The 20,928-nt window shown below is 38.1% G+C and overlaps 1 protein-coding gene across 1 annotated transcript; it reads left to right on the forward strand.

Moving 5' to 3' along the window:
- Positions 1-363: 363 nt before the first annotated feature.
- Positions 364-6,411, forward strand: LOC121421295 (epidermal growth factor-like protein 8). Its single transcript, XM_041615966.1, has 5 exons — positions 364-473; positions 2,479-2,652; positions 3,011-3,133; positions 5,789-5,954; positions 6,408-6,411. The coding sequence occupies exons 2-5, from the start codon at positions 2,487-2,489 to the stop codon at positions 6,409-6,411; spliced, it is 459 nt and encodes a 152-aa protein (XP_041471900.1). The 5' UTR covers positions 364-473; positions 2,479-2,486.
- The last annotated feature ends 14,517 nt before the right edge of the window (positions 6,412-20,928 follow it).

Raw genomic sequence — 20,928 nt, forward strand, 5'->3', positions numbered from 1 at the left:
TATATATATATATATATATATATATATATATATATATATATATATATATATATATATATGTATATACATATATATTTATATATTCATTTATATTATATATATATATATATATATATATTCTCTTCATCTGCTTGGCATTCAAATCTCACTGATACTTTTCACATTACTTTATTGATAAAAGGTTGGTATCCAATAATTGATTGTAATAGACGGTGATATATTGCAAAAAAGGAAATTGAGAGTTCCATTATACTTATGCTTTCAGATTATTGTGTAATATCTTTCATTTCCCTTAAAAGAAAATTGCAAGATTCCTTCAATACCCAATTCTGATTATTCATCGGGTGGTGATGTTAAGCAGAGTGCGACTATCACTGTGACATGCAACCAAGGCTACTCCACTGGTGTTTCTGGATTTACAGATCTCACTTGTGATGATGGTACCTTTTCTCCTTCACCTCCTACTTGTTATGGTAAGGTCTTCTTAATCTCTCATCAGCATGATCACTGCTGTAACAATTTTATTGTCGCTAGATCTGGTTTTTTGCCATGTACTGTCAATTGGCCATGCTGAGACAGTAGATGGAATGACACAAAAGCTTCCAAGAGCGACGATGTGTGCGACATGTTTACCCTTATAACTGATTCAATTTATTTTCTCACTTATTTTAGAATCCTAAAAGGGCTCCTTTAAGGTTGGGAAATCCCCAGGAATTTTTGCGGTGGGAACTTTTTATGGGAATAAACGGGAATTCGGGAATCATTGGCAATTTTCAAAACGTAGCATTTTTATGGTTATTTATATGCAAGAATCGAAAGGGGTACCCTGGCAGATGGTGCTTGATTGTGCTTTGTCAGGAACTTCCAAGCTAAATGTTTTGCTAAAACAGACATGGCAGAATTTTTATGAATTCCATGTAAAAGTTGATTTTATTGTATTAGTGGCTGAATGGTATGTGTAAGAGCAGTACACTGCCCATGCTTTGTACAAGGGTTATATATGTATAAATAAATATATATATTCAGTTATTCATGGATTGATGCCTATTGGATATTCTAATCTTGTTGCACATGATAAGAATCAGTAATAATAATAGAATGATTTTTATTAGAATTATCATTGTTTTATTTCTGCACAGCAGAAGTGAGAACATAGTGCTAATTTGATGAATATATTTACCGGTTTAAGCTTCATGTTTATTTCAGTTCAAACAAGCCTGGTACGAAAAAATATTTTTTTATTGTTTTCAAAATACTAGATCAAATTTAATGGAATTGATCTGAGATTGTAAATTGATGTCACAAAAGATATGAAATTAATACAAGTTTCTCAATTAAGGTCCAGGGTTTCCAGCCCATCATGGAAATCAGGGATAATTATTTACCTTTTTTCAGTTAGGGAAAAATCAGAGAATTTGATCGGCCCAAAATTCGGAAGCACGGAAGTCAGTAAGACTCCTTTTTATTTTGTTGCATATCAAAACAACATCAATTGTATGACTGATTATGGTGGTACTAATTAGTTGAGCATTATTGTTTGTATACTGAAAATCCATGTAATTCACTTCAACAACTTAGAAAGCATGCGAAACTGGGAATCGGTTTAAATATTTATCAGGGAATTTTGTTTTCTTGAAAAGGTGGGAACGCTGAAGGTCAAAGGTCATTTGAGGTCAACAAACTTAGCCCATGCTTCTTCTCCCTTTGTGAAAAAAATATTAATCTTGGTTGTTCAAAGTCTGCACTGCTGTTATAAGAAACTGCACAATGCAGGCAAGACTGCAAAAGGTCTGCAGAAATAAATTAGAATTAAACATTGTTGGTTCTTGGACCTCGGTTTTCCTATCTATCAAAGACTCAAGCCAATGCCATAGCTGCTTGGGGATTAGACTGTTGTACAAACTACTCACTCAAGGCAGATTTCTACATGTAAAACCCTTGACAGAAAATTTAGAAGAAAAAAAATACCATTTGCTTTCAATTGTTTTATTTTTGTCATGTTAAATTCCTGAAAATTCCTAACATTTCAGACAGCGGAAAGTTCAAGAAGCTTTCCATTGAAGTTTTCCAAATTATCGAAAAATTGCCTGCCCTTTTGAAACTCTAGGCTCCTTTGATACCTGTAATAGGCCTAAATAACACTATTTTCAGAATTTTATATAATTGAACATCTGTAGATTTGAATAAAAATCGATGATAATCATCTTCTAGTTTAACACCCAGTGTTATGGAATAAAACATGCTTTAGTTTGAACAAATAAAACAAAGATAATTTTCAGTAATTTGTTATTCATTTTGTTGGTATGGTAAAATTGTTATTTGAAATTCCAATACGTTCTCTCATTATATTTTCTCACCGCCAAAATGGTTGTCAGTAAATAATATATAGTGTACATCAGTTAATGACCTTTCATCATATCGATGTCTTATTATGCTACTCTTTCTTTTCTCTCCATCTTACTGACTATCACTCTTCAGAGAATTGCATGGTAACAGTACCTTTATCAGATTATTCGGCGAATGTTCCAGTTGACCACGGTGAAAGATTCAACGTAACCTGTAACCCTGGCTATTCCTTTGATTCAGCATCATATCTAGAGCTCAGTTGTGATAATAGCATCTTGTCTCTTGATCCACTTTCCTCATGTAACGGTAAGATCACATCAGGGGTCGTGCACGGGCGCCGGAAGCGGGATGGAGGCAGAGGGGGCATAAACTTGCCCCCAAATGCAAATTTGTGGGGGCAGTACGATTCTGCCCCCCACCATACGCCACCTAAGAATAAACAAAATCAATTGTTTAAAGACAGAATAAGTTAGGACAACACTTTTATGGTGAATTTAAGTATTATCATTACGATCATGATTATGACTATTGCTTTGATTTATTAAAAATATGTGATAAGTTGTATTATTTTAATAATCATTATTATTATCATTGTGATCATGAATTCACATATTTTCATTTCTATTTTCATAATGATTGATCAGTTTCGTGGTTTCCTTCTTAGATATTGACGAGTGTACTCTTGATTCGAGTCTCTGTACCGATGGCCGATGCTTTAATCTCATTGGAAATTACACCTGTATTTGCAACAGTGGTTTCGTGTTAACAGACCTACATTCTTGCACTGGTATGACTACAGATATGTTATTACTTTTTCATAAAACCCAATTCATAATTTGGCTATGATACCAAACTTAGGAGGGTTATAGGGGTGCTACTTCAAAGAAAACTGTCCCATATTGTGTGTGCCACAGCGTGGAACACAATGTGAAATCACCTTCACACTGTTAAATTTTAATTTTTCAACAGTGTGAATCACATATTCACATTGTCGACCATGTGAACATTCTTTGAACAGTCACACTGTCGAGGTGTCCACAGTGTTAAAATATTTTCACTCTGTTGAATTTGAGCGATTTGACAGTGTGAATAATATTTTGGCATAGCTCACTATGTGAACACGCTGTAAGACACTGTTTTTTCAGCAAGATGTGGTATACATTGTTCAACAGTGTCAGGATCAAACCTGGGTTTTTGTTTACCTGAAGATTTGGTCACCAAACACCCCAAATCACATAAACAACCTCACATACCCCAAGCATCCTTTTTTTAAAGTGAAGAAAGCGATGATGTAATCAAAGTACACATAAGTAATTGCACTGCACAATAATCATTCCGGTTTAAAATTGTTTATTACAACTATATCATTTCGCTCCAAATGCGATTCATTTCCATGGACATTTCAACAATGAATATAACATAAGTTTACATATAAATGATAATGACTTTCAAAATATATTAAAATAAATTAAGTTTGATTTTATGAATTTAGAATGTCAGATTTGGAGAAAAAAAAATATCAGTAATGTTTGAGAGAAATAATAATTTGTCCGGACAATATAAAGGGTTATTAGATTAAAGGACTTCCCTGATTAATCATGGATGTAGTCCCCATGTCGATGAAAAAACGAAATTGCAGTAATCCGATGACCTTGAAGACCGATGACGTCGAATGACGTATGTCGAAGGTTGTCGGAGATCCACGAAGTCTGTCGACGAATGGCGTCACCGGAGTCTAGGCGCTTTCGACCTGTCGCATGACGTAACTTAAGCAGAACCAGTGGGGGACCGTGACCCCGAGGAGACAAAGCATTGGAGGGGCACTGTATTGTTTGTGAACAATGCTGTGCCCCTCCAATGCTTTGTCTCCTCCGGGTCACTGTCCGCCAATGAGCAGAACTCAGAGTTATATACTCAGATGACATCTTGGTTCAAGGCTGACAAAAACTGAAGGCTTCTAAGGATGTAGCCCCAGAATAAAATGGCTGTTCATGGGTACCAGCTCCCTGACCAAAGGACCCTTGAAAATTGAATAAATTCCCATTATCTAAAATGGCAAATCCTAATTTTCAACATCTCAATGATTCCTTTTATAAATCATTTGATAAATACATGTCTTTCTTTTTATTTAATGAGCAACGACAGAATATCTAGATAGTGATTATTCATCAGCATAAATTATCAATCCTAGAAAAATTGACATAAATTCACTCCTGAAAAATACTGAAATACAGACATTCTATCACTACAATAATTTGTGATGATTATTTAAAGCTGGAAGTGTAAAAAAAAATCACAGCGTAAAATTATGCCTATTAAAGTTACCGAAACAGGCTTCTGATTGGTATAATTATTACAACAAAATCTGGATTAAAAATTAAGACCAAAATTACTTCTTAGCTTGAATTTCTCTTTTTTAAGCTGAAATATACTGATAAAAATATAAAATAGACTCACCACCATTGTGGGTAGGAAAACTCCAAAATTAATTAAAACTGAGGGTCATTTCTTCCTTGCACGTCAGAACACAACCTCTCTCGAAGAGTAACAAAATGAAAGTGATCCTACTCTCTGTGCACAGCATTTAGGTGCACTGTACAACCAATAGACCTCGGGCGGGTCTTGGAAAGTGTTTATTCCACCTGTTATTAGAACCTGGAACCTACAACAAAAGAACCTGCAAGAGCTGAATACTCTATAGCCCTTCCTATTTAAAGTAATTAAATACGTAGGTTTTTATTACACCACTAAATCAATAATACTGCCATCAAAAGGCAAAAAAATTAGTAATTTATCATTACCTTTTCAATTTAGACTCTTTTTATTTAAACACACCTTTTAAAATTACACCATTAATCAATTTTTCATGTTAACATTTTCTATGTTAAATAACCAAATTTTAGAATTTTGCTTGAGTGCCAAAATAAAAAAAAAGAATTGCTTGTGACAAACAGTGTGCCCAACATGGTCGTCAAAGCATGCAGCTATATGTCGGTAGCTCCCAGAGGCGGATCCAGTTTTCGCCAAAAGGGGGGCCGAAAAATTTGTTCACCCAAAATTTTCCCCCATCGGCCGCTCAAAATTGACTTTTATTCGTTTCTTTGAAGGGATAGTCCTAACAGTCACTTCTTAGCTGTATTCCCACAAAACATGGATAAATAATAATCTCATATAAGCCCTAATTAAATAGTAAATATCATATATTTTGTGCTGAAAATTGAAGATTCTGAGCAATTTGATAAAAATTTGATCAGTGTTATGCAAGTTGGATTTATCTCTTTTTATTCAAATCAACTTTTTATTGGGGTGGACTTGTCCTTTAATAAAGACTAAAGTGACAACTTAGCCTATATGAAAGAGTCCACGTATCAAATTATGATAGAAAACAAACAATACAATTGTTCATCTAGTCCTTATGAATATTTCTTCTATGTTAAACCAGCTCTGCCCAGCGTTAGCAATGTGGCGACGAGTACAGCGTCAGTGACTTTGCAAGGAGCAAAGCTAAATGGTGAAGCCTTGGTATACAGCGCCGAATTGACCGATAGGACATCAGCCCTATTCATTGAATTGGAACTTCAATACTGTGTTGTGGTAAGCATTCCTCGGTATTCTATATCCCACCCTTCTGCGCCCTTTCCTACAGTGCCAAAAACTGAGAGAGAAAATTGTAATCTTCATGGGCGTGAAATTAGATATTTTATAGAAATCGGATTATTAGTGCTGCTTGGTTCCATAGAACAGCAAAGTCAGTAATAATATTCAGAGGGAACAGCTATTGACGCTCCAAGTCCTAATTTTCAGAACATCTTACTATAAAGAAACATTGAGAAATTCTATAGGTGGGCCAAATGTGCCCAAGCTGCCCCCTCCCGTAATGACGGCGCAAAAAACAAAGGAAAATGAAAAACGAAGAAAAGAGGAGAGGAGGAAATATATGAAAGATTAAAAGAAAGGATGTCCTTGGAATAAATTATCAAATTTAAAAAAGGTTGAATATTTGTGAGAAGTACACTATACATGTTCTTTAGTTTAAAATTTCCCCCTGATTTCTCTTTCAGCTAATCAATTTTGTCAAGGACACGCTAAGTTTTACTATGGATCCCAGTTGCATTGCCACTGCGTTTACCCCAGGAAGTGTAATTGGTGATATGCAACTTGAAGTGGTTGCCGATAATCAAGACAATGCAGATCAGCTGGCTTTGAGTATTGGGGAAATGTCTAGCAATGTTACTCAGGTCTTAACAGCTAACGGGCTAACACTGGAAGGAACCGTATTATCCTCAACTGGTAAGACCAAACAAGATATTTAGTTTTTTTATTTTTCATATTTATTTGTTTATTCATTCATTTATATATGTATATATATGTATATATATATATATATATATATATATATATATATATATATATATATATATATATATATATGTGACGGAATCGGCGGCGGCGTGGGTTGTTCCGGTCCGCCGGCAGCTCGCTCTTGTCAGGATGCCTGCCGCCGGCGGGTGTTTCGCCACGTCGATTTCCAAACTTTTAGTCGTGGATCCGTTTGGCAGAGATATACTGCCGCAGTTGACACTTGCACACGCCTCGATCCTGTCAGTACCACCACCAGGCAACCTCCAGACGGCTACATTCTTTGTTGTCAGCTCCAACAGCTCACCCGACCATATGCATCTAGCTTGTGTAATTAAGCTCTCCCGACCATATGCATCTGATTCCTGTAATTAAGCTCTCTCGACCATAGGTATGGGTTTCTCTGTAGTTAAACTCCTACGACCATACCCATAGACTCTGTGATTTCCTCCGTCGTCTGCTTACGACCAGCTACTACGTCTGTTCAGTACAGCAACCACGTCTGCTCCGTACTGCAACCACGTCTGAATTCCTTACTGCAACTACGTCTGTTTAGTACGCAACCACGTCTGATACCGTACTGCAACAACGTATGTTCAGCACTGCAACCACGTCTGTTCAGTACCACGACCACGTCTGAGTCCGTACTGCAACCACGTCTGTTCAGTACGCGACCACGTCTGATACCGTACGGCAACAACGTCTGTTCAGCACTGCAACCACGTCTGTTCAGTACCACGACCACGTCTGTTACCGTACTGCAACCAGTGACATCTGTTCAGTACCAGAAACTACGTCTGTTTCTTCGACCATATGTATGGGTCCTCCTGCAGTCAGGCTCCCACGACCATACCCATTGGCTCTGCTCTACTTGTAGTTTTCCCCGTTGTCTGCTTCCAGACCAGCAACCATCCGCTTCAGACCAACCCGTCTGCTCCGGACCACCAGCCGTCTGCTCCAGACTCCGAACCGTCCGCCTCCAGACCAACCAGACTACCAAAAGAGCAAGCCCTGGTATAGTATCTTGCTGGCGTGCAAAAGACCCAACATAGAAGGAAATCTAACCACAGTCGTCGCCTAGGATTCTAGGTTTCCCCATGGAAAGACATGCGAACGATCATATAAATCATTTCGATCCCATCCACCAACTTTATTTATTGGATAGCAAATCCAAATCGATCTGCATACTTTACGTGCAATGCACCCCGTGGGCGCCGTATTTCAACAGATCATCGGCACAGCCTCACGAGTACAACAACTTACTGTACTTATGCATTTATTATACAATATCTGTTATACATGTAGTTAACCTCTGTTACAATCTTAGAACAGCTATAACTTTGGACTCCAAAACCGGATATGCATGAATGACCTATCACATTAAAGCATTTATTTAGATCAAGCTAGTGATAACCAAATATACCAGTAAAAGATCTCCAGGAAAATGTTATTCCACAAAACTGTTCAAAACATGCATAACTTTCATGTTCCTATCATCGTCATTACTAATGTCGAAACATGCATGTAATATCGCCAGCTACGACAAAATCATTATAAATCAACCCAATATAATTTTCTAACACGAAATTAAACCCATTTCGTGACACAGCTCCCTTATTTTTCAAAGCTCGGCCCCCGAGCATCATTTAACAAGATTAGAAACTGTAGCACGATAATAAATCGTATCCATGTGTATTAAACACTATCCATTGTGTCTTTTTCCACACAAAAATGCATAAAGGAGTCATAAAAACTAATGTTGAGGTTCAACAAAAACACAACAGCTAAAGTCCAAAGTAAACTCTTAAACAATACGGCATGAAGAATAATGTCCAAGGTACATGGTGACATGCCTTCTTATAGTGTCCTTGTATTAACAACATAACTCCAAATAACACGAGAGATACTGTTCAAGACGACTCCTTCTTTTTCGAGTTCATCCGTCATTACTTCTAACAGTTCTCCTTCCTTAGTGATGTAACGCTCCGTGGTACGAACAAAGCTAGGTGACATCTGGTGGAATCTGGAATCTGTCGGTTGACTTGTTCAGGGTCACCTTCTCTTCTGATCCGCCGGTTCTCATTGCCTGGATTCTCTGGCGGGGGTTGTCAGTCTGCGTCTCAGCATTCCTACCGGTGCAATATATCCAGTAACTGGTAGACGGCATCTCCAACACCAGTTTCCTAGAAGCGTATCTCTCATCATAGTCCAGGTCCTCTGGTCCAGGGGTAGAATTCCGACCATGCCATGGAGATACTTCTGGTCGGTCAGGTTGAGGAGACTTTGGACAATCTGGAATGGGCGATTTAGGTATGTCCTTTTGTGGTGTCCTGGACCTCCGTCTTGGTGATCGGGAACGGGAATGTCGAGACGAACTACCACGTTCAGATCGACGTGGTGAGCGAGAGTCAGTGCGACGTGGTGACCTCTTCAGAGATTGACTCAGTCGCGGTTCCTTATCTTCCCGGTCCGGCGGCACAGGGTCTATTCGGAGAAGACAGCATGTAGAATCTTCCTTCAGTTCTAAGGCATCCCAGTATTCCAGTAGATGTCTAGAAGCCATAGAACACGTGCATGCTTCATTTTGATTAGGCCTGTTGCCAAGTTTCTTGGCCGTGTAGACGGGACGTATGTCCTTGTCTTCTTTTTGCCAGCCAGCTTTCTCCTGTGAGCTCCGGTCAGTGATGGTTTCAACCAGTTGTACCTGTTCCTAAATGTTGTCAATTCTAGGCAGCGGATAGGCATCTTTAATCGTCTCTGCATTGAGTTGACGGTAGTCAAAACACAATCTATGCCATGTTGGACAAAACTGGTCTTTCCAAGATCCGAAGGTCCTGGAGAGAAAATATCTGCATTCTCAACCAGCAGTTCTTTTATCAAGTCATGGCATTGGGCTGGCACTTCGTCAGTACTGCGAACAAAGAGGTCCTTCAAATGTTCTAGTATTTCTTTGTTAGTATTTGTCTCAGTTGGTTCGGCAAGGTTGCACATTTCCATGCTCACTTCTTCCAGCCCTGACAATGAAGCAATGGCAGTGCCTGCCTTTATGATCCGTTGTTCCTTGGTTGGGTTGAAAACCCGAACAGGTAGTACATCTTTGTCTGCCTTCACAACAGATCAGGCGACGATGAGTCCTTTCTTGATTAGTTCTGTTGGATTTGCAGGTGGTTCTACTAATCCATCACCTGGTGACACTTTTTGCCTGTAACTCTACCTGCTAATACAATCTCGTGTCCTGGAGGAATTGAATAATCTTCTCCCGCTACTATCCTCCTGCAGAATGATTCTCCGTTACTATCTAGGCATGGAATTATGCCATAGTTGGTCCTCAATTCCATCTTTTGGCAGTCTAACACAGAATTGATTTTGACTAGGAAATCTAACCCTAGAATGCCCTCATTCTTTAGACTAGCCACTGTAGCCATTGTAGTGACGACTATATCTCCAATCTGCACTTCTAACATTGACTTTCCTCTGATTCTCAATTGAGATCCATCTGCTTGTAGTACAACACTTGTCGCTGGTAGTAATTCTGGTCTTTTAATTTCCTCTATCTGGTCAAACACTTTCTCTCTAATGAGAGTGTTGGTAGCTCCAGTGTCGACCACTAATGTTAATTCTTGTCCATTTACTTTGCCTTGAAGGTAAAGCCCTTTTCTCTTGGTATCTAGAGTCGCTCCGACTCTGGTTTGTTCCTCTTTCTTTTGCCCTCTTTTATTTTGTTCATTTAGAGTCACTCCGACTCTTCTTTGTTCCTCTTTTTCTTGTTCCTTTGTTCCTCTTCCCCTTGTTCATCTAGAGTCGCTTCGACTCTGATTTGTTCCCCTTTTTCTTGTTCTCTTGTTCCTCTTTTGTCTTGTCCAACTCGAGTCGTTCCGACTCTGATTTGTTCCGCTTTCTCTTTTATTTCGCTCATCATTTCCCTTTCGGGTACTTGAAAAGCTGCTGTTCTTCCTTTCATTTTCTTTGGATATGGGCAGTTGTTCCTCCAATGCCCCAATCCATTGCAGTTGAAACATCTTTGTTCCTCTTGTTCATCAATCTTTGATTTATTTGGTTCCTCTCTTTTTTCCTTTTGGCTCTACGCCATTTGTTCTTGATTCCTGATACTTGGTCCTGATTTTTGTTTCCTTTTTCTTGACTCTTTCATCTAAGACGTCTATGACAGCCTTCACTATCTTATCGATAGTTGGATTTCTTGGTTGCTTTTCCTCCACTGCTGCAACCTCACATTTCTGCTCTTCCAGAGCTCGGCTGTACCTTGTAGACCGCTTCACTTCATTCCTCTGACCCTCCATTCTTAGAAAGGCCTCCGTGTTTAAAGCAGCTTCCACAGCATCATCCAATGTGCGAGGTTGAGCACGGAACAACCCCTCTCTTATTTCTGGTGATACTATGGCATCTAGGAAATGCCCTCGGGCAAGCCGATCTTGCCCCTTTTTGTCGGATTCGGGATACGCCAATCCACACAGTTCCCGTATTCCTTGTCTTAACTCCTGGAGACTTTCCTTTGGTTGGAGACGATGCCTCCTAGGCCAAACCTGTTTCTGAGCCTGTATACCAACTCGTCGTATGTCAACACCACTCCAGGTTGTTGGGTCAACAGCTTCACAGCAGGGCCCCTCAGACTTGCAGCAAGAAACTGAACTGCTTCTCTTTTTGTCCATCCGTTTACTCCAGCACAGGCCTCAAAGTGATGCAAATAATCTTCGACAGGTGTACGTCCATCAAATGTGTCCGGTACCAGATGTGGTCGTATGCCAATCATAGCATCAAAATTTTCCATCCCCGCATCCTGAATATGTGGGGAAAACTGTGGGGGTGTAAATTGAACACCGGGTCTTGCAGTAGATGATCGTCTCATCTGCTCTCTGGGCGTTGAGCTGAATCCAACCTGCTGTGCCCCTTCCATCTGTGAGTCATTCCGTGGTCCTCTGTCCGCTTGTCCACTCACAGTTGAGGGAACATCCTCTCCACTTAATTCTGCACCGGGTGCTTGTCTTATGGACAATCTTAACTGCTCCATCATTTGGTCAATCCTGTCATGCTCTTCTCTAAGTGCACCATCATCTCTCCTGGCGTCGGTCGATACTGCATATTTCCTTGTTGTGCCATTGTCACTGGATCCCACTTCTGACACCACTTGTGACGGAATCGGCGGCGGCGTGGGTTGTTCCGGTCCACCGGCAGCTCCCTCTTGTCAGGATGCCTGCCGCCAGCGGGTGTTTCGCCACGTCGATTTCCAAACTTTTAGTCGTGGATCCGTTTGGCAGAGATATACTGCCGCAGTTGACACTTGCACACGCCTCGATCCTGTCAGTACCACCACTAGGCAACCTCCAGACGGCTACACTCTTGTCAGCTCCAACAGCTCACCCGACCATATGCATCTAGCTTGTGTAATTAAGCTCTCCCGACCATATGCATCTGATTCCTGTAATTAAGCTCTCTCGACCATAGGTATGGGTTTCTCTGTAGTTAAACTCCTACGACCATACCCATAGACTCTGTGATTTCCTCCGTCGTCTGCTTACGACCAGCTACTACGTCTGTTCAGTACAGCAACCACGTCTGCTCCGTACTGCAACCACGTCTGAATTCCGTACTTCAACCACGTCTGTTCAGTACGCGACCACGTCTGATACCGTACTGCAACAACGTCTGTTCAGCACTGCAACCACGTCTGTTCAGTACCAAGACCACGTCTGAGTCCGTACTGCAACCACCGACATCTGTTCAGTAATGCAACCACGTCTGTTCAGTACCACGACCACGTCTGAGTCAGTACTGCAACCACTGACATCTGTTCAGTACTTCAACCACGTCTGTTCAGTACCACGACCACGTCTGTTACCGTACTGCAACCAGTGACATCTGTTCTGTACCGGAAACTATGTCTGGTTCTTCGACCATATGTATGGGTCCTGCTGCAGTCAGGCTCCCACGACCATACCCATTGGCTCTGCTCTACTTGTAGTTTTCCCCGTTGTCTGCTCCGGACCTCCGACCGTCTGCTTCCAGACCAGCAACCATCCGCTCCAGAATCCGAACAGTCCGCCTCCAGACCAACCAGACTACCAAAAGAGCAAGCCCTGGTATAGTCTCTTGCTGGTGTGCAAAAGACCCAACATACAAGGAAATCTAACCACAGTCGTCGCCTAGGATTCTAGGTTTCCCCATGGAAAGACATGCGAACGATCATATAAATCATTTCGATCGCATCCACCAACTTTATTTATTGGATAGCGAATCCAAATCGATCTGCATACTTTACGTGCAATGCACCCCGTGGGCGCCGTATTTCAACAGATCATCGGCACAGCCTCACGGGACAACAACCTACTGTACTTATGCATTTATTATACAATATCTGTTATAGTTAACCTCTGTTACAATCTTAGAACAGCTATAACTTTGGACTCCAAAACCGGATATGCATGAATGACCTATCACATTAAAGCATTTATTTAGATCAAGCTAGTGATAACCAAATATACCAGTAAAAGATCTCCAGGAAAATGTTATTCCACAAAACTGTTCAAAACATGCATGTAATATCGCCAGCTATTACAAAATCATTATAAATCAACCCAATATAATTTTCTAACACGAAATTAAACCCATTTCGTGACAATATATGCATATATATATATATGTATATATATATATACATATATATATATATATAAATTTATATATATATATATATATATATATATATATATATATATATATTTATTTATATATATATATATATATATATATGTAATCATTTAGATGTTGATTCATTTAGATATTTTTCACATTATTTAATCAATTTGTTGTTTTTTGACAAAATCTATGAGTCATTAGATCGGAGGCAGTCAATTACAATTCCGTTTTGTGTAATTACTTCTCCCTTGATATTTTCATCTTTCTATTCGTGTCTGTTACCAGTGTTATTACCGTTTTCTTTCTAGAGAATTATTTTGATGTTTTATTTTATAATCTTTATCCTCAGAATAATGAACTTAAAGTGATATTCATTCATGTATATAGTTATTTCATTTTTTATCACAGAATGATCTTCCAGTAAAGCTAGGGTTACACAAGAAGCAGATTCATCCGAATTGAATTTGAATTCTGCCCGCATATGGGCTGAATCGGAAATATTCGGTTAATGCAGTCGGAACCTTTTTGTCTCTGATTCGGAAAGATCCCGAATAGGGCCCACATCAGATCAAAATCGCAAAGAATTGATCTGAATCAATTTTGAGCATCACGAATAAAGCCTAATGAAGGCCCAAATTGGGACCAATATGGCCGAATGCTACACCATTAAATGTTTCGAACACGAGCCAGAATCTCCCGAATCGTGTCCAAATCAAGTCCGAATATTTCCGAAACGCATGTTTATTAATTTCTGATATATCCGTTAGGTTATTCGGGACATTCTGGCTGCTCAATCGACGTATTCGGCTATTATTCGGCATTTTCGTCAATATTCTGGCCAATTAATCTCTTCATTCGGGGTGATTCGAAAGGTATTCGGGGCGTTCTTGGTAGATACGGCTCTTTTCGTCATATTTGTATATATTTGGCCAGATGATTCGGACCGTTTCTTCCCGAATGATACGAAAAGGTAGGAATCTGCCCACGTTGAGGATGTATTCGGATGGTAGTCGGTTTGATTCTGAGAGGCATTTAGAGTTATTTTGGGCAGTCAATTTTGGGCAATTTTTATCTGATTCGGGTCCTATTCCGGATCTATTCGTTTCTGATTCATAAAGCTCCCCGAATTAGAGACGAAAGAAAGATTTTAATGCTTAGTTATATTTTTCAAATTTCAATAGTTCAATGTGATCAATCTAATTGTCAAAATGGAGGAACTTGTACGACGACAGGACAGCTTTGTGATTGTCCAACTGGTTTCAATGGAGATCTTTGTCAGAATAGTAAGTACCTTTATCAATAACATATTTATTCTCTATTATTAATATTCATTTACATTATTAACATGATTAATATAATTATTCATCTCCTTCATATTACTCCTGTTACCGTCGCTATTATCATTATTGTAATGATTTTTTCTCATAATGATGATAATGATGATGATTATTATTACTATAATTGGCGATACTGTTATTATGATTATAATTACAATCATTATCATTACCAATACTTTTTAGAACTCGATTTCCAAGTCGTGCAATGTTTTGAACTCGCACGTGAAATAAAATATTGTTTGTTTTTTATCATTACTTTATTTATAATTTTTTTTTATACCTCTTATTTTGCGTTATTTGTTTATTTAATAATTTATTTATAAGTTACACTTATTTCTATTTTTAATGGTTTTATCTATTAAGTTTCATTATTATTTTGGGGGTATACGGCAGCGATTGATCAAGTATCTGCTTTACAGGCTTAGTGGTTCGATGGCTCTTAATTTCACCATCGGGGGGGGGGGGGGCACTTCCATTGACGAGTGGATACCATGCGCGACCATGGGGTCTCGAAAAGCACCCTAAACATGTATTTTCCATATTCTGAAAATGCACTACTAACCAAGTATTGGCATGTGAAACCCTACCCTTAACAAATATTGGAAACAAAATGATACTGTTGACAAGTATTTCCTGAAATGAAACCCTAAACAAGTACAGGAATATTTTATGTCACGGGTCCTTCGGTCGTCGGTTTTACCTTTACACACCTTTACACGAGTGGACGACCCCACCTTCAACGCCTCGCGCAAATCGGACTCTTAACACGTAGTATTGTGACAAAAAGGACATCCTTTATAAAACATATTAACTTTGTTTAATCGTCCCTGCAAATTTTACCCTTAACACGTAACTTTCCTCGCGAAATAAATACCTTTTTTCATAATTTTTTGTTTTTGACACCCTTCTCACGTTACGTACGTAACGTGCCTTACCTTGAAAAGGACATCCTTTTTGGGGGTCACGCATGGTATCCACTCGTCATTTTAGGTCCCCCCCCCCCCCGGTTCACCATTCAGGTCGAAGGACATTGGTTCTAATTTCATCCATGCTATAAATATGTAGCAATTGAGTTTCTGGCTGGAATAAGTTATTTGAAATATCTAAGTACCAGAAATGTGGACAGCTAAAACCTCACAGTGGTTGTGTGACGTTTCTAAAATAATATCGTAGTCCTGTTGTTTTCGTTGTTGGCAGTTTGGGTATTGAAATGTAGGCTTTAAATATATCGCATGTCAAAAATGTGGAAAAATGTTTTTAGAAATTGCATGTATATCATTGAGAGTGTGGGAATAACAAGACGTTACATTTTGTACTACAAAATGTTAAACCACAATCTTTCCAATATAATTCCTTTCCAAATTTGCTATTACATTCTTATCATCGAGGGCAGTTGTACACACGAGTTACCTTTATACAGTTTTACATGGTCCATGTATAAACCAAGAGCGTTTTTTACTGTTTCAAAAGCAACAAATGTGTGTAACTATTCTAACGCCCAAATAAATCGTTGTGTATTATTTGTTTATAAGATAGTGATGTGGATCCTTGATATTTTTGGTGAATTATGCTCACCTGAAAACCTCGACCTGTCCATAGAACAGTAATTAGTACCAGACTACTAGTCATAGTAATGTAATTGAAAAAAGTGGGCGGTCACGTGATTGCTTTGAGCCAATCATCTGATTGGGATCCAAATCACCATTTTACAATCCAACGTATTTTCACTAACCTTCATTCTTCCCAATCAGACATCGATGATTGTACTCCTGCATCTTGTGCTAACAATGGATTTTGTGTTGATGGCGATAATAGTTTTACTTGTGTATGCTCCCATGGATTCACTGGAGATACGTGTACAGCATGTAAGTATGATTTTATTTCGCTTATGAAACAGTCACACCTACGAAACCGATTCCTAACCGGTCGATTATATGCCATTTATAATAACGTACTAGTTTTGATCGTTCTAGGGTTGATTATGTGGTGTGAATGTGACATAAAGTATTAATTTTCACTGACAATACCTCCTGAAATCCTTGTCTCTGATTGGCTCAGAAAAAATAAGCATAAGAAAATTGTTTCATGAAATACTCTTTAGGCCCTGCTTACGAGTTGGGGAGTTCTGAATCATGGATTCAAAGTTCAACATGATAAATGAAATAGATTGTGCAATGTGTTATGGCTGTTCCGTATTGCAACCCGTTCGTAACCCATACCCCTTAAGGCTGGTGTCATCAAGCTTGATTCCTACTTGGGCCTATTTTGTGATACCTTTTTGTTAATCGTCATCTTTCCATTCGAGATATCCCCACTAATAAAATAAAAATATATATTTTTTATGATAAATTCAACTGGCCCTACATTTGAGGACAATATCAAAGGGAATTAGCTTTTGTTAATTCCTAAATTCATAAACGACTTGCAATATACATTTCGTCAGTATAGCATCTTAATGCTATGCAATAATGTGCACAGGTATGCAAATAAACCGACAGGTTAGGAAATGCTCATTAAATGTGCACGTATGCCACACCCAATAATTATCAATCTGGATCTACAACCTTGTAAGAGACTCTGGTCTCAATCTCTTGCCTCAAAAATACGCGATTCAGAAGTTTTCTCCTTATATACAACTGTTGGTAGTCAGTGATGAATTTTAGACCCTTTTTTGTTGCTATTATCCTCTAGCTATATGTGGCTCGATAGCATGCGAGAATGGTGGAGTTTGTTCAAGCTCTGATCAATGCACTTGTGCTGCGGGTTTCATTGGAAGCACGTGCGAGACTAGTAAGTACTCCAACTAAACCCATCAAAGAAGAACAAAATAGGTTGTAAAGTGTTAATCATTCATGTATCTATGTGCGACTTATATATAATTAGTCACAGTGACTCTCACTTAACCTGGTAGAAATAGTCCTTATATCTAAACATTCGACAATGTTTTTCACTATATTGTATACATTGAAAAATTGACAAGCTGTCTTAATTCTGCTTATGTTAAACAACTGTTGGGAGATGCGGGTTTGATTTTATTCTGTAACCTTTTGTTGGAAGCCAATTGAACTGCATGTTTCCTGCTAAACGAATTCCCCATTATGTTAAATACCGATGAATTTGATACCGCAAGGGAGGTTTGTGATCATACCATATTCAAGCTTCCAGCCATTGGTAGTATTTTCGAAAATTCACGCAACGTTTGAAAGTTCTAATATTTATAAGATTTATCACGATCCGTTTTTTCAATAATGTATATTTACCTGGTCTACAGGCTATTGGTCGGTTAACTAAAATATGGGCTTTACACATTTAGTCTAATCTCATTCTGGTTTAATTGCCGTTTCATCTACAATACTCTTGGTCTAATACTCACTTTATGTAATGTAATTCAGTCTAATGCCCAACTTTTTTATATTCTCCTCGTCTGCTTATTAATTTATACTTTGTCAAATGCAAGGTTGTTTCATAAACAGCTATCATGCAACCATTATAGACTAAGAAGTGTGAGACCAAATAAAACGGAATGAGTATAGCCTAACTGGAAATGAGACAAAATCGTAAATGGTTTGACTGGCAATTAGACCAGTGGTAAGTAGATGAACTGGTTGTAGTCGAATGAAGATTATACAGGTTCGCTGATATTAAATGATAAGTTAGCGAGGATGACATTAATCATTCGTTATTTACCTATTGCAACCACCAGATATCAACGAATGCTCGCCCGAACCCTGCAGAAATGGAGGAACTTGTATCGATGGTATCAACTCTTACACGTGTTCATGTCGTACAGGATATACTGGAAATATTTGTGATCAAGGTAAGATGAACGGGACTTTCACACGAACCCCAGCTTACGCACACACACACGCACACACACACCTTGGGCTTAATGAACGAATCATTAACAGCTAAAATGATCTTTTTTAGAATCTGATTAGCTAACTTTTTGTTTATTATTTATGTTTGCTGAGTGAATGACTTTTTGATACTACGCCAAAGCCTACATTTTGTAATGAGGGCTCACTGTTTGGGAGTTGGAGGGTAGCCCTTGTCATTTGTTTTTATTTATTTCACGATTCCTCGTTTGTTTTGGGTTTTTTTCTTTTAGATGTTGATAAATGTGCCCTCGATTCCAGTCTCTGTGCCAACGGAAGATGTGTAAACACCCTAGTTGGGTTACACACTTGTGTCTGCAATAGTGGTTATACATTGACCAATTCAGATTCGTGCGCTGGTATGTATTAAACAAATCCGATCTTGCTTACCTAGTTTTCATTAAATATACTGATTGGCCCCGCTGCAATGGTTGCATAGAAATTACTGTTATTGTAAATTGGTCACGTTGTCATCTAGGTGGATATCTTTACGCAATCCTTGATTTTGATTTGGTTTTTAGCATTGTTTTAATGGTAATTACCATTGAAAAATATATCAACTTTCAGGCAACAATTGGTCATCTATAAACCACAACTTTAGATCAGAGTTTAGATCAAAGCCGACTTCAAAATACGGGCCATAGTATTGATGTTGTGTCAATACCGTTGGGTGTTTCATAAAGACTTTAAGAACGACTGCTGACCCTTTCTTGTGGTAAATTGTATATTCATTTGCGATGGTTTAGCGCGTAAGAAAGGTTTACCAGTCGAAAGTCGCTCTTATCTTGCGAACGTCTTTATGAAACGGCCCCCTGGTATGATAACGACCGCTATGACTGATAACAAACATACCTATTTTTAAGAAACATATCATCCCTTTTTGATCAATGCTCTGCTGATCCTATAACGTATACAGCTTTGCATAGTGTAAAGGCGATTGCGACGAGTGTCAGGTACATTTGTTCACACTTTGCATATGAAGAGTTTAGTTGCAAAAGGGGTTAGGTCCCTTTGGACCATTCCGAGAAAAAACATGTTTTTTATTCTCACTTACTGGAATATTCTTTTTATGACAAATTAAATTTTCATCATGTACTACTCTATAATCTGAACATAAAATTGGGTATAAAAAAATCTACCTGCTTTCATATTTTTTCTATATATTCTTTTAAAAATCATCATTGTGGACCTAACCACTTTTGCAAGTACACTGAAATGATTTCAATCTATTTTGATTAAAAAAGTGATTGTTTTTTCCACTTTTATTCACGTTTTCATGAAAATTTTACATTTTCTTTGTTTTGATCAGAGCGACTAAAAATTTAGAGGTTTTGAGACAGAAAACAATAAAATTTATGAACAATGGACCTAACCCCTTTTGACAAATGATCTCTTCAGAAGAGTTTGTTTGCAAAAGGGGTTAGGTCCACTGAAAACAAATATTTTTTTATTCTCCCATATTGCAATATTCTTATGCGAAACTAAATTTTCATGATACCTTACCATGATAACATAAAAATTGGGTATAAAAGAAATCTACCTGTCTTCATATTTTTGTATGATGTTCTTTTCCCAAAAAAAATTGTGTGGACGTTAGTTCCTTTTTGCAAGTGAGCTCTTCATATGTAAAGTATGACGTTGAAGAACTTTTTAGTACTGATATAATTGTAAAGAAATGAGGGAAATATATTCCTCTCTTAGACACGTACTGAATTCCTGTACTTCTTTATTTGTTTGTTCAATCTTCATTACCAGCTCTCTCCGGTACTCTCTTTACAAGTTCACTCCGGGTTGAGCTTACTGGGCAAACTCTGGATGGCGTTTTATTAACTTACACTAACTCTTTGGCAAATAGATTATCAGACGAGTTCATGGAATATGATACCACTTTCTGTTTCTTGGTTAGTATGATTATCTTTATCTAGCTTGAAAATTAAACAAATTGAAGTTGACCAATAAAAATCACAGACATCATTTAAAGAGCAAACTTTTATTTAACTTAAACTGTTTGCAGAACATCTCCTTTATCTTCAATCCAAGTAATAATTGAACTCAAATTTTGATGTCCTATGTCTTCTCGAGTAGTTTATAATGTAATTAAATCACAAAGACCCCCAAATAAGTACAAGAAATAAATTTGCGTATAACGCATTAATTTCCAACAACAAACTAAGATACCTATATATCTATATTTCTAAGAATGGAAATTCCATGAATCAGTTTCCGTCCTGCTTTCGAGAGATGTTAATAAACTTCAAAAGGAAGAGAGTATGGACAATGATGTTTAATATCCTTAGATCCTTCACAAGCATCTCCAAGATTATTATTATAAACATCAATATTCATATATTTATTTTTAA

This window comes from Lytechinus variegatus, chromosome 9 (assembly GCF_018143015.1).
Source record: "Lytechinus variegatus isolate NC3 chromosome 9, Lvar_3.0, whole genome shotgun sequence".
In the NCBI taxonomy this organism is placed as follows: Eukaryota; Metazoa; Echinodermata; class Echinoidea; order Temnopleuroida; family Toxopneustidae; genus Lytechinus; species Lytechinus variegatus.